Genomic DNA, 14,259 nt, shown 5'->3' with positions numbered 1-14,259 from the left:
AAAATTGTGACTAGTCAGTATCGAAATTTGATCTTGGTCAATACCCGGACTTTGATCTTGAAGATGTTGTTGATGATAATGGAAGAGGAAGTTACGACTGTGAATGAAACATATTAAACATCAATTATGTAATTCATATAAACCCTGAAGAAGAAAAAGAAGAAGAAGAAATCCCCGAAAAAAGTCCCCGAGAAAATGCCACGGGAGTATAACTGGAATATGCCAGAATTACTTCAATACCGGAGAAGAAGAGTTGGTAAAGATAGCAGTTGATTGTTACACAAAATTATTCGTATCAAGAAATATGATTGTTTTGATACAAAAGAAGACTTGAAGATAGCTTTGTATACGAAATGTGTAGAAGATGGCTATCAACTAAAAGTTAACAAATCAAGCAAAGATCGTTTCGAAACAAGGTGTATGATTGACAAAAACTGTACGTGGCGTATGATGCAAAGAGGATAAAGATTGCGAAATGTTTCAAGTTAGGACTTTTATTGATAAACATACATGTTCAAGAACCCAAGTTTTCCTCACCATAGACAGGCAAACAAAAAGGTGTTGGGTGGTTTTCTAGCTGAGTTAATGTTTTTGAATGGCAGGGTATATCGGGGCATAAAATTATGACTAACATGAATGCTCGGTTCAAGATTAGTATCTCATATTCTCAAGCTTGGAGAGCCAAATGTTATGCCTTGAATTGTTGAGGGGGTCGCCAGAAGCACGTTTGCCCAACTGCCAGCTTATTGTCATAATTTAAAGCTGAAAAATCCTGGGTCGGTAACACATATCAAAATAGATAGAGATGTACGCTTTGAGTTATTGTTTATCGCCATTGGTGTTGCGGTTAGTAAATAATTATAATTTTGTTGACTCATTTTTTTAGTTGTATGCATTTCACATTTAAATGATTATATTTCTTGTGTATTGTATTTTGTAGATTCGTTCGTTTATTACTTGCATGCGCCTAGTTATTATAGTTGACGGAGCACATTTGAAATGTCGATACCTTGGAGTAAACTTATTAGCAGTAGCCATGGATGCTAACAATGGGATACTCCAATAGCTTACGGGGTTGGCAAATCTGAAACCTTGATTCATGGACATGGTTTATGGGGCATCTTAGGGATTGCATAGGTCCTTATTAGCATCTGACAATCATATCCGATAGGGTAAATCAGTTGACAACGCTGTTAGAAGGTGTTTCCCATATGCTTTTCATGGACTTTGTGGTTTTCATTTGTATAGAAATCTAAAATCAAGGTCTGTTGGTATAAAAAATCACAAATGAACATACTGGAAGGCTGTAAAAGCTTATCGGGAAGTGGATTTTAATAAGCATATAAATTGTTTAAGACGTGTTTTGCCTCAGTGTGCTCAAACACTAGAAGATGTCGGGGTTTGAAAGATGGTCAAGAGTACATCAACTTGGAGCAAGATATGGTTCATGACGTCTAATAGTACAGAATCAATCAACGCTCTAAGTCGTCATTCCGGAAATTACCCATTACTATGTTAATGGAGTTTTTTGAGCCTTATTCAACAGTGGACTACAAGAAAAAACCATGTAGGTATTATTTCTTTAAATTCGAACTTATCATATATTTTACTAAATATTATTTATTTAAATTTACAGGAACATTGGAAACATCGTGTTACACCATGGACTGAAAAAAGATAACGAAACGCGTTGTGAAGTCAATGTCATGGAGAGTTGAACCATGTTCAACACTTTGTTTGAAGTACTGGATAATAACTTAAATGGGCTTGTCGATCTAAATACAAAGACGTGTAGTTGTATGAAATGACAAACATCTGGTTATTCGTGTGGCCATGTTATAAAAGTTACTCTTCATCTAAACCAAGATGATTCAAGCGCATACGCTATGGATTGCTACACTACAGAAGTATATCGATAGACTTATGCCGAGATTATCTACCCTATTCCACATCCTTCTAAGTGGGACATACCAGATGTCTTACAAACAGTTTTGCCACCAGCCATGGACAGAAGGCTACTGGCCGACCAAAAAGTCACGATCGTATACCGTCTAAGGGTGAAGAGAAGAAGAGATCGACATGTAGTCGGTGCAAGGAAAGTGGTCATACAAGGTTGACATGTGGATCACCAGTGCCATCACAATCATCTTTTCCTCTACCAAAATATGGATCCTCATCAAAATCCAAAGCTCATATGGTGTCAAGAAAAAGGCAATCAAAATCAAAATCCCAATCACAATCGGCTTCACCTTTTGGGACTATTAACTTAGGTGATTTTTAAATGCAAACGTTGTATTATGTGTATTTTATGTGTAACTTTAACATTTTCATTAGGCATGTTAGTAACTTGAGTTTGAACATTGCTATGATATGTTCAGTTGTTATCACTTATTACACATTCATTTGAATATCGCAACGCGAATTTGACTATCGCAACGCGAATTTGACTATCGCAACGTGAATTTGACTATCGCAACGTGAATTTGACTATCGTAACTCAAAAATCGCAACGTAAATTTGACTATCGCAACGCGAATATGACTATCGCAACGCCAAAATCGCAACGTGAATTTGACTATCGCAACGCGAATTTGACTATCGCAACGTGAATTTGATTATTACAACGGGAATTTGACTATCGCAACGAGAAAATTGCAAAGCGTATTAGACTATCGCAACGGGAATTGACTTTCGCGTTGCGATTTTGGCTTTCGCATTGCGATTTTGACTTTCGCATTGCGATTTGAGTTTAGCGTTGCGAAAGTGTACCTTCAACAGGACTTTTGCTTTCAATATGATGCAGATTGAAATCAACAAATCAACTTTTACATTTCAATCAATTAAATAAGAACAAATAAAAATTATTTACACATCAATTAAACAAATCAACTTTTACAAATCAACTTTTACAAATCAATTAAACAAGCACAAATAAGAATTATTTACACATCAATTAAACAAATCAACTTTTACAAATCAATTAAACAAGCAAAAATGCTAATATTCTTATTTTCCTCAATTAAACAAATCAGACTTTTAAGAATAAATTAAACAATCAAAAAAAGTATACCCCAGACAGTTGTTTATGCACCCATACATCAATTTCACGCAGCTCACTTCAGGATTAACCTGCAGAAACCAAACATTTGCTCAAACAAAACTTTTTATAGAATTATTATAGAATTCTAGGTACTTAACAACACTTGCATTTGACTTAAAAATTGTCTATGGACACTTTCAGAACGCGGATGCAGGTAGGCAGCGTCTCGCATATATCGCTCTAGCCATAAAATGCCGAAACCACAAGCCCACTGCACCTCTATCTCTATCAATGGGAGGTAGAAACTGTGTACTTCCTGTCAAACGCTCCAAGCACATGCATACGAGAGGACCACAATCCCCTCTGGCTTCCTACGTTTATTGTGGCACGGTCTCGTCTCTGATAACTGTAACATTGAACTTTTTTGGTTTCTTGTTTCCAGAATAAGTCTAATAATTAATCGCATCCAAGAATTTAGCCAAATGAGAGCTCCATCCCTTAATAATATCTCTCAAATCAGGCAATGATATGTAATTTATCATGCTGCCATATACTATTATCTTCAGGGATGGAAGCTGAAGCTCGACGAGAAGCCAATGAGTACGTTCCAAAACAGGGATAAACACCTGCAATTATAAGTAATAATTCAAATTGCGCACTTATTTATGAACACCTTTAAAATATTTAAAAATAAATATTAACCTTATCGACCTCCCACCATGTAGGATAAAGTTTAGCTTGTCCATTAGCCAACACATATGATTCCTGTCGTTGATTCTTCAAGTGAACTACGTGAAAAGACGTCGGCATAATTGTATATCGCGTATTTTTTTTTCCTCAATTTCCTTACTATTAGAAGACCCCTAATAACACACCCCACCAAGACTGATCAATCAACAAATGCATATCATCGTTGAGTTTGTATATGTCACCGTAACACCCCTGGCTCCGCTCATGTAGATAAAAATCAACTATGGTCTTAGCCCAAAGGGTATTATCCAGAATTATTTCTGGTAGTTGTCTCCTCTCCACTTCATCTGCCGGAATGGTTCTGGCCGGTAACTCATACGAAAGCCAACAGCCATCCATCATGTCTGACACATGAGGGGGTTTCTCAATAATTCGACATATTACGCCGTATGAATCAGGCTCTTGAATGGTGGGAGGAACCTCTTCAATGATGACAGGGGCCTCTTGAACGGTGGGAGGGGACTCTTAAGGGATGATAGGGGCCTCTTGAACGATAGGAGAGGCCTCTTGAACGATGACAGGTGAGTCGGACTTCTTTTTATGGAGTCTTTGCACTATTGGGGTGAACGGAGACGTAATGGCACGTGCACGCCGTCTGATGCGTGAACCCCGTCGTGCAAGAAAAACCCAACGTAAAGCATCCACCTTATCGGGCCGCTAAAATTAAATAAATTAATACATAAATCAGTAAATAAATAGACATGATATTAAACAGTGAAAACAAAGACAAATATGTTTCAAACTTGCACGGTATTCACCCAAGTCATTATTCTATCATAGTTCACAAAATGCATCAGATAACATTGCGGAAGTAAGCACTTATATATATATAAACATTTAAAAGGACAACATATAGGTTTAGTGCATGTTCAAGGACAACATAAAGAGTATTAGTTTATTCTTGAAACTTAAATTTGCAACACTGTGAAGTTAGTATTTGTCTTTGTCTTTTGGTTGAAGTAATGCAATCCATTCAAGTTTCAATTTGCAGAAGAAGAATAGTTTTTGAAACTTAAAAACGCAACGTGAAAATGACTATCGCAACGCGAGTTTGACTATCGCAATGCGAAATAAAAATCGCAACGCGAAACTAAATTCACATTGCGATTTTCATTTTCGCATTGCGATTTTCTCGTTGCGATTTTTATTTCGCATTGCGATTATCCCGTTGCGATAGTCAAATTCGCGTTGCGATAGTCATTTCCGCGTTGCGATAGTCATTTTCGCGTTGCAATTTTTAAGTTTCGTGTTGCGACTATTCTTCTTCTGCAAATTGAAACTTGAATGGATTGCACTACTTCAACCAAAAGACAAAACAAAGACAAATACTAACTTCACAGGGTTATTTTAGAACTGTTTAGCAGTATTGGCAGCAACCGAATAAATTTACTAAGCAATCTAAGTGAAATGGTTAATCTAAGTGAAATTACGAGTAAATCAAGTTAAATATGAAAAATCTTAAACTTACCTCGTTGCGTAGAGTATGAACCTCATTCTACAACGATACTACCATCTCACGTAGAGCCGCTACCTCACCACGTAAAGTAGATACCTCGTCACGCCATGCACCATTGTCATCGCGTAAAGTACCGACTTCCTCACGCAAGGCATTGACCTTATCACGCAACTCCCCGAACTCATCCTGTGGAGGTGGAGGTGGAGAACAGGGAGATAAATGTCGTGGCATCTTTGACGGTCGCCTATCATGAGGTGATGGTGGAGAAGAGGCTCGATGATGTGACGGAATAGGTGATGGCTCTCGTTGTAGAGGTATATAGTGTGGTCGATCAGGTGATGGCTCTGGGTGAGGTGATGGCTCTCGAAGTGGAGGCTTCTCATCATCCGTGCCATCAAAAAAACGCTTACTAGCTTGCCACCAATCAGTGGCAAGCTTAGCCTCCGTGGGTTTCAGCCTCTGTAATGGAGTGTTGACCTCCTAACAATATAAAAACTCAAACAAAGTTAAACGTGTACTAGTAATAACTTGTTTATATATAGTAGTATTTGTGTTAACTTACATCATTTATTATCGTATACCGTAATAACTCTTCCCAAATCAACAGTCGACGTTTCCTCTTCCAGGAAATAGCTCTAGAAATATCATTTGAAGTTTTTAATGCATATGTCTGCATGTCGGGAAAAGCCTCAAATATCCAAATCTACAAAAACAATATAATACACAAACATTAGTAATTGTTAAATAATTAATTATAATTTTCGAAACATTATATATAAATTCTTACCTTAAAGGCCCAAATAAAGCCTGACAAAGTGTATTTGGAATCATCGCCACGCAAACTTTTGCGGTCATCAAAGGCAGACGACAACTTATTCCAGGTAGCTTTCCATAGATATGAACCCCACGGAAATAGGTTCCATGCATTTATGTCCTCTACCAATAATATTAGGTCATTAAGAATAGGTTGTCTGACCTCTCTGCCTAAAAAGCCGACATGCAAAAGAACTAAAAGGCATACTCAGACAACATCGACGTCATCCATCCGAGTAAAACCATCTTTCTTATTCAATAATCTCGTCAAGTCGTCGACGTGTAAATTCGGCTTCTCCATTGACAGCTCAGGAAAAACCCGGGATAACCATGATGGGCGAGTAATATGACTAGTGTATCGACCTACATCATCGTGTCCGAAGCGTAGACCAGTTATTAAGCAAAACTCCTCCCGCCCAAAACACGTATACGCCGGTTGAAAATGAAACCATATCTCTTTATTACCACATTTTATACTCTCGGGTAGATCGCTAGTCATGGTCTGAAGCCACAAATGGGTTAACATAGCATCTCCACCTGGATGTTGTACTTTCAGCCATGGCCCGAAGCAAGTATCCTCAAACATTTTTCTTTGTACAGGTGAAAGCTTTCGACGCAATTGTAGTGACTAGGCTTATTTTATTCCTTAAGGTCAATTGAGCCGAAAAAAAGTTCTACAAAAACAATAAACATACCAAGTTAGATTAACAACTACACTGTGAAGATATACCAAAAACATTAATAAACATAAAAGTAGTAGTAGTTTATTCTTTAAACTTAAATTTGCAACACTGTGAATTTCGTATTTGTCTTTGTTTTTTGGTTGAAGTAATGCAATTCATTCAAGTTTCAATTTGCAGAAGAATAATAGTTTCTGAAACTTAAAATCGCAACACGATAATGAAAATCGCAACACGAAAATGAAAATCGCAACACGAAAATGACTATCGCAACGCGAATTTGACTATCGCAATGAGATAATCGCAACCCGAAATGAAAATCGCAACACGAAAATGACTATCGTAACGCGAATTTGACTATTGTTGCGATTTTCATTTCGTGTTGCGATCCTCGGTTTCAAATAGTCATTGTCTAAAATTGAAACTTGAATAGATTGCATTACTTCAACCAAAAAAACAAAACAAAGACAAATACTAACTTCACATGGTTATTTTAGAACAGTTTAGCAGTATTGGCAGCAATTGAATGAATTTAATAAGCAATCTAAGTGAAATGGTTAATCTATTATTGAAATTACCAGTAAACTTGTCATCAATTTCAATATGAAAAAACTAATAATAATGCAAAAATTTCAAAATAAAAATAATTAAAAAACTAACCCTCGATGGTTGATTTGGTTGATTTTCCATTTCTGATCGTGAATGATTGTGAGGGTGGCTCTGAGAGGATAGACAGATTTCGCCGGAGATGGGACGGATTTCATCGGAGATGGGGACGGATGTCGCCGTAGAGAGTGAGAATGGAGATGGGACTGAGTTGTGATTTAGGATTTTAGGTTAAGAGTTGCGATTACGGGATGTACCAGTAAACTTGTCATCAATTTCAATATGAAAAACTAATAATAATGCAAATTTTCAAAATAAAAATAATTAAAAAACTAACCCTCGATGGTTGATTTGGTTGATTTTCCATTTCTTATCGTGAATGATTGTGAGGGTGGCTCTGAGATGGAGATCGACAGATTTCGCCGGAGATGGGGACGGATTTCATCGGAGATGGGGAGGATGTCGCCGTAGAGAGTGAGAATGGAGATGGGACTGAGTTGTGATTTAGGTTTAGGTTAAGAGTTACGATTACGGGTATTAATATTCGTGTTTGGAATATGAAAATAAAATACGCGTTGCGATACTAATGTCGCTTTGAAAATCGCATTGCGATTATGTATTATCGCGTTGCGATAGTCAGAATCGCGTTGCGATTATGTATTATCGCGTTGCGATTTACATATTCGCATTGCGATTTTCTAAAATCGCAACGCTAATTTGGAAAATCGTAATGTGATAGTCAAAATCGCGTTGCGAATCTGGAAACTAATTTGCGATACTGGAGATCGCGTTGCGATTTAGAGACCGCATTGCGATTTTGTTGGTCATTTTGGCAAATAGAAAAAAAATTGGTCAAAATCGTATTATAAGGAATTTTTCGGTCACTGAGGTTATTTTCTCTATTTTTTTATAATCTAGGTTAATACAATATAATATTTGTTTAAGAACTTTCAATAATTGATAATAAAGCTTATGCTCGTACATATACTATGCTCAAACCCAAGATTTCAATGGATAACAATAAATCTCTAACCACATAAAAAATAATAAAACTAAGGGTTTGCTTGGTTCTATAAATATTTTTTGTTTTTATTTATTATTTTGTTATCAAAAAAATTATTTTCAGTTTTTTAAAAATTAGAAAACATGTTTGGTTAATATAAATGAAAACGTGATTTCAAAATAAAATAGTAAAATATATTTGATATCTAATTTTTTAAATGGAGATAAACAAATAATATTAAATAATTCAATTAAATATAATTATTAAAAAAGCATTACTTAAATTAATGTGAGTTATGAAAATATAAACAATAAAGTTGATTATTAATTTCATATCACAAAAATTATTTTAGTTTATAATAAGAGTATAATGTTAATATGTATTGGGTATCAATTAAATTAAAAAAATTAGACAATATTGTTGTAAGCAAGAGCACATAAAAGAGTCATTGAATAAAAATATATATTTAGTTAATTTAAGTCCCTCAAATTTTTGGGAATAAAAAACTAGTGTAGCCTTGAACATTTTTAGTTGCCCTTAGTGTGACTTAAACTGAGATAAAAATCTATCTAATCTTTTAACTAACAGAATTAAACCGTCACGACACTTATATAACATTCACAAAGCTTACATGATATTTTACATTATTGATGTGACATTTTACGATATTTTGTGGCAGCACACGATGAATGATGATTATAGATGAACTTAATTAAATTTTTTATTAAATTTGAAAGTCTAGTTGATTTTTTAGAAAGTTTGACGATTTATTTAATTTTTAAAAAAAATAAGATGTAGTTTAAATTTAAATATAAATATAAACAATTATTAAGATATTTAATATTTATATAAAATTACTATAAATTAAACTATTAAATATCATTTAAGGATCACATTGAGTATAAAAAAAGTTCATGGACCATATTGATTTTTCTATAAAATTTTGAGGATTTTAGATATCGTTAAATTTAAAATTTGTTGTTAGAAGGATTTCAACTGTGTAATTAAGTTAAAAATCTACCTCATGTGTTTTCCTTTTTTAAGTTTGCAAAACAATTTTAATAAAAATACAGAAAATCTTTTTTATGTTAAAATTAATAATATTTGAAGTTAAAATTAAATATATATATTATTCATAATAAATCAGTATTATATAATTATTTGAGTTGTAACTTAACAAGTATCTTAAAAAACTTATGTAACATTATCGATTGTAACTGAAATTATTACTAATTGTATATTTTTCATACTTAACAGTTTGATATCATACTTATCAACACTCCATTTCCATTCCTATTTACTGGAAACAGGAAGTTGGAAAGCCTTGAAGTAAGTCCTTTCCTAAACCCACTATCTTAAACAGCGTATCATATTTGGAAAGTGATCACGTGCGCAGTTTATATACGGCTAAAAATACTTACCGATTTTATTATTATTTAAATAACAAAATCAATAAAAAAATTAGCTAAAACATTATTATTTCAACAGATTTTCGTCATATTTTTTTGCTGTTATCAAGTTTTTGGGTCATCATTCTTATCAATTACATAGTTCTTTTATCTTTGAGAATCTAGGCATTCAAAAAAAACCATTCAAGAAGTTGGACCATGATGTAAATATTCATGAATGTCTGGGTACATGGTGCACGACCACCTTCTTCTCAGCACAGTGCCTCTTTGTATAGTTCATTCGTTTACTTCAACTCTACAACATATTTCTAACAGTATTATGACTTTTCAGCTGTTGGACTAACATAGACGATCAGCAATGTAGAACAATTGGGGCCAATGGAATATCTAGATCAAATTCAAGTCCATAAGGTATGCCATGTTCCCCTATGTAGTTGACAGAAAATGATAGTGTCCTCCCAAGGGGCATGTGTGGAAGTTGGCTTAGTTAACAAGCCTTTCTCTTGCAGTTCCAAAATGAAATGCAAGTACCCTATAGAATGGGCACTCAACAACAGCTCCAAACTGATCTTGTGTGGATGTTGAATCATGATGGTAGGCATATGGCCTTGTCGGAGGACCCGAATTCGATTCCCCTCAGGAGATGAAGATGTTAGTATATAATGTAGATAACAAGTGGCATGGCGAATTAGTATATAACAGTCTCTGCTTATTTCCAGAGATGTGGAGGGCTCTGCATGGTTTTCCTTCGGAAGTTATTCGGGTTACTTTGGAACCAGTTTAAGTTCTGAGTTACCGTGTTCTGGACAAGAAAACGGTGTCCTGAACGATTCGAGTGGAAATGGATCGTTGCAGGTGCAACTGGGCGGACAATGCCCCTTCTTCTCCAACAGCCTTATTATACTGAATGATGCCAAATAAAACTCGATCATAATATGATAAACCAAAGTTCACTTTTGCATTACTAGTGGGAATAGAAAAATTCACAAATTAGCCAGCAAAACCTAATCAAAGCCAAAACAATGCTTCTTCTCAACATCCCTTAGGTGAGAAAAAAAGGACCTAATAGGTTGGCGGGTGGTAAAAGTCCACCTCTGCCATTTCCTCCTGTTTTCACAAACAACACAAGAAAAATGGCCCTTACAATACCTCTAAAAAAAGGGCACCTTGCCTTAACTAGGACACCTACCCCCACAATAAAACCAAACCCAAAACGATAAAAGGGCTATTTTAAAATAAGCCCTTTCACATTTCTGACCCAAAAATCCCATGGCATTATAGGACTCCTTACATATACTAAAAGTCAAGCTAATAAATACTACTACTTTAATGTATATATAGTATATAGTAATTGAAAAGATCTAGACAACAAAGTGTGTTCCTCTAGTGGAATTGGGCGCCAGTGAAGGTCTGCCCAAAGGACCAGCCAGGTGGGGCAACATTGTAGGACACCACAGTACGGCCATCACTTGTTGTGACCTTAAATGAGAGGCTTTGGCCGTTGAGGTAGCTGTTGCTTTGCCAGTTCTGGCCCCAGTTCCTAGACATGGGCTGCCAACCGGTCTTGGAGCCCTTGATAGCCACCGAGTGCACATCACCGGCGCCGCCTACGTTGGTGATGAGGACTAGGTTGAAGTAGGAGTGGCCATTGATTGTGAACCTGATTCCTCCCTTTCTTCTGCATGCTACCCTACAATTTCAAAACCCACAAAAAGTAGTGATGTTATCAAGAAAGTAAAAGCAAAAGTTTTTACTGGAGGTAAGGGTAAAAACGATTGCATGTAATTTTACCACACCTTCGGTAAGCAACAGGCACAACTCCGGCTCTGTATTGAGCAATGTGTTGGAAAACAGGCTGAGAAATATCAAAGTGATGTAGGGGAGGGTTGCACCAGCCTCCGGCATTATTAGGGAGAGCGTTGTTGGGAGGGCAAAAATTGGTGGCGGTGACCATAATGGAGCCAGGCAGGCACCACTTGCCATCATCCACACACTTAATTTCATAGCACGACCCACAACTCAGCCCATTGTTGAACAGAGCAGTGCTCAAAGCCGCAGTATTCGTCCCATAACCCTGGCTATACAGGTTTCCATAACCACATGCTCCACCTGCAAAACAAAAGCTTAAATGAATCACTGAAACAGAACATGCCACCCCATTGTACCACATAAAGTTGCTTCATTTAGTTCCATACCCATTGTCCCGGAAGCATCACTCCCGCCGTAGAAGGTTGCATGTGCATTAGTCCAACCAGCACCATGTCCACGAACAGCAGAGACCATTGCAAGAAAACCCAACAAGAAGACCTTAGCAAAAGCCATTTTCCTGCAAACAAACGCAAGTTAAAAACTTTGTTGGAGCTTCCAAGTAAGAACCATAAGCTCAAAATGGAAACATTTGTGAAGAGGAATATAAGATTACATGAAGGAAGAAGATGAAAGAGTTGAAACCAGGGGTATGAGAATGGTGAAGGAAATGGGGAGAAGGTGAGGGGGATTTATATAAAAGTTTAGAGCTGCAAGCTACAACTAACATTAACTCCACTTTTGGGGCATTAGGGACCAGACACAAATTGTTTTTTTTCCAGTAACTAAAAAATATTTTATACATACAAAAAGGTAGTTTTGCAGAGGCACATGGGGGAGCTGTTTTTGTGGCTTGAAAGTAGATAGAAACCGCGTGGTCTTGTAGCTTTCTGTGTAGGAAATTGCCTTAAAAATATAAGTAGGGATATGCCGCTTTTACCCTTCTGCTCAGTATTTTGTAAGCATCCCCTATTTCCCGGCTTTTTTACTCAAATATCAACAAAAATAATAATAACAATAATAATCAAAATAACACTAATTCTCAATTAATTCTCAATCTAACACTTATTTTGTGAGATAAGCAAAGACCCGTTTTGCATGAAGATCTTTTGTTAATCTCGATCAAATTGAACTAAAATAAAAGAAAAAGTGATTAAAAATATGAAAAAGTATGTGACTTTTACACTAGTATGAAAACGAGCATGAGTTGAGTTGAGCGACGACGTTATGTATTAACCTTATATTTAATCCTTCAATAAATAAATACTTAAAATATTATATTTAAATATTTGTAAATCTACGTATCTAAGCAATATGGGCTAATACACATTCATCGTCATCCAACCCTACTCATGTTTGTGCTCGTGCAATTACGTGTCTTTGACACATTCATCACACGTTTATTCCTTTTAGATAAATTTTTTATAATTTTCTTTCACATTTTTGACTCATAATTTTATTTTTCTTTCATTTCAATCCAACATAAAGAGTTATAACCTTTTGTGTCACGTAAGCCAAAGGTTTTTCCCGCATAAACCGCCTTCTTAAAAGCACTTCATACAGAAAATGTCTTCCACTTACACGATATAAAAGAATGCTAAATTAAAAAAATAATCTGGAATGGATTCTAAAAATGTAAATAATTTTTTTAAGTATATATTTGAGTAAAAAAACCCATGTTCCACTAAAAATTGTTAAAACATGAATTTAAAATGAATGATGAATTAGAAGTAAGAATAATTAGAAGTGAATATATAAGTGGTTCAAATTAAAAAAAAATCCAATTAATCGAATTGATGAATCATATTTAATTATTTAAATTTTATCAATTTTTTAGATCGATTAAATTTTACCTAATTTTGTTTACTAGTTTGTAACACTGTCATTCATTACCAAGATAAATGGTATTGGATGAATTCAATTCAAGAGCTTTATCTTTTTTTGGTATACCAATGTGAACATATTTACTCACTCCAAATCTTAAAAATATGATAATAAAATCACATCACTTATTAGAAAAAAGTAGGCGTTAACTAGAGTAACCATAATCTCTAGGGTCAAGTTGAAAAGTACTGGTCCAATTTAAAATTAGAATAAACTACAAGTTCAATACTTAAATTATTATTTTTATTTCATTTTAGTATCTATATTTTAAATTTTGTAAAATCATTTTTAATGTTTAGTTTATGTATTAATTTGATACACGTTGTTAAAAGAATAATAGAACTGCTAATGTGAGATTTTTACAAATTTTTAAATAATGACATGACATTATCTTATGATGACACGTCAACATTGCCATTAAGTTTTTAACGGAGATGTACCCAATAAAACATAAACTAAATGTTAGAAATTTTTTTTAAAAAAAATTAGTTAAACATGTGATTTAGCCTTATAATTATCATATTAGTTCCAATAGTTTTAAGTAGGGTTGTAAATGAGCCGAGTCAAGCTCGAGTATTGCTGAGTTCGACTAGACTCAAAAACTCTTAAATGGAGTTCGACTCGGCTAGAAAACTCATGAGTCTAAAATTTTCAAGTTCGACTCGAACTCAAAACCATGAATTGAAGCTCGAAAAAGCTCGAAATAAAAAAATCTTAAACTTAACCCGGTTAAAGCTCAAACTTGAACTTAATATATAGATAAATAAGAAATATATAACTATTTTTATAATTTTTATAATTATTTTTATTAT

General features: G+C 34.9%; 1 protein-coding gene across 1 annotated transcript; it reads right to left on the bottom strand.

Moving 5' to 3' along the window:
* Positions 1-11,073: 11,073 nt before the first annotated feature.
* LOC120162955 (expansin-A10-like) lies at positions 11,074-12,211 on the bottom strand. The gene is made up of 4 exons (XM_039172987.1): positions 12,180-12,211; positions 11,953-12,083; positions 11,554-11,866; positions 11,074-11,447 (listed from the first exon to the last, which is right to left on the bottom strand). Coding segments are annotated over exons 1-4 (753 nt in total). The 5' UTR covers positions 12,182-12,211; the 3' UTR covers positions 11,074-11,140.
* Positions 12,212-14,259: the final 2,048 nt, after the last annotated feature.

Source organism: Hibiscus syriacus, unplaced genomic scaffold (genome assembly GCF_006381635.1).
Source record: "Hibiscus syriacus cultivar Baekdansim isolate YM2019G1 unplaced genomic scaffold, ASM638163v2 tig00111427_pilon, whole genome shotgun sequence".
Classification (NCBI taxonomy): domain Eukaryota; kingdom Viridiplantae; phylum Streptophyta; class Magnoliopsida; order Malvales; family Malvaceae; genus Hibiscus; species Hibiscus syriacus.
Note: the sequence above shows the minus strand (reverse complement) of the source record. Positions and strands in the feature narration are given on the sequence as shown.

Coding starts and splice junctions, on each gene's coding strand:
- LOC120162955 (XM_039172987.1), bottom strand. Junction 11,867..11,952: donor TGATGCTTCCGGGACAATGG/GTATGGAACTAA, acceptor TTTGTTTTGCAG/GTGGAGCATGTGGTTATGGA. Junction 11,448..11,553: donor GTGCCTGTTGCTTACCGAAG/GTGTGGTAAAAT, acceptor TTGAAATTGTAG/GGTAGCATGCAGAAGAAAGG.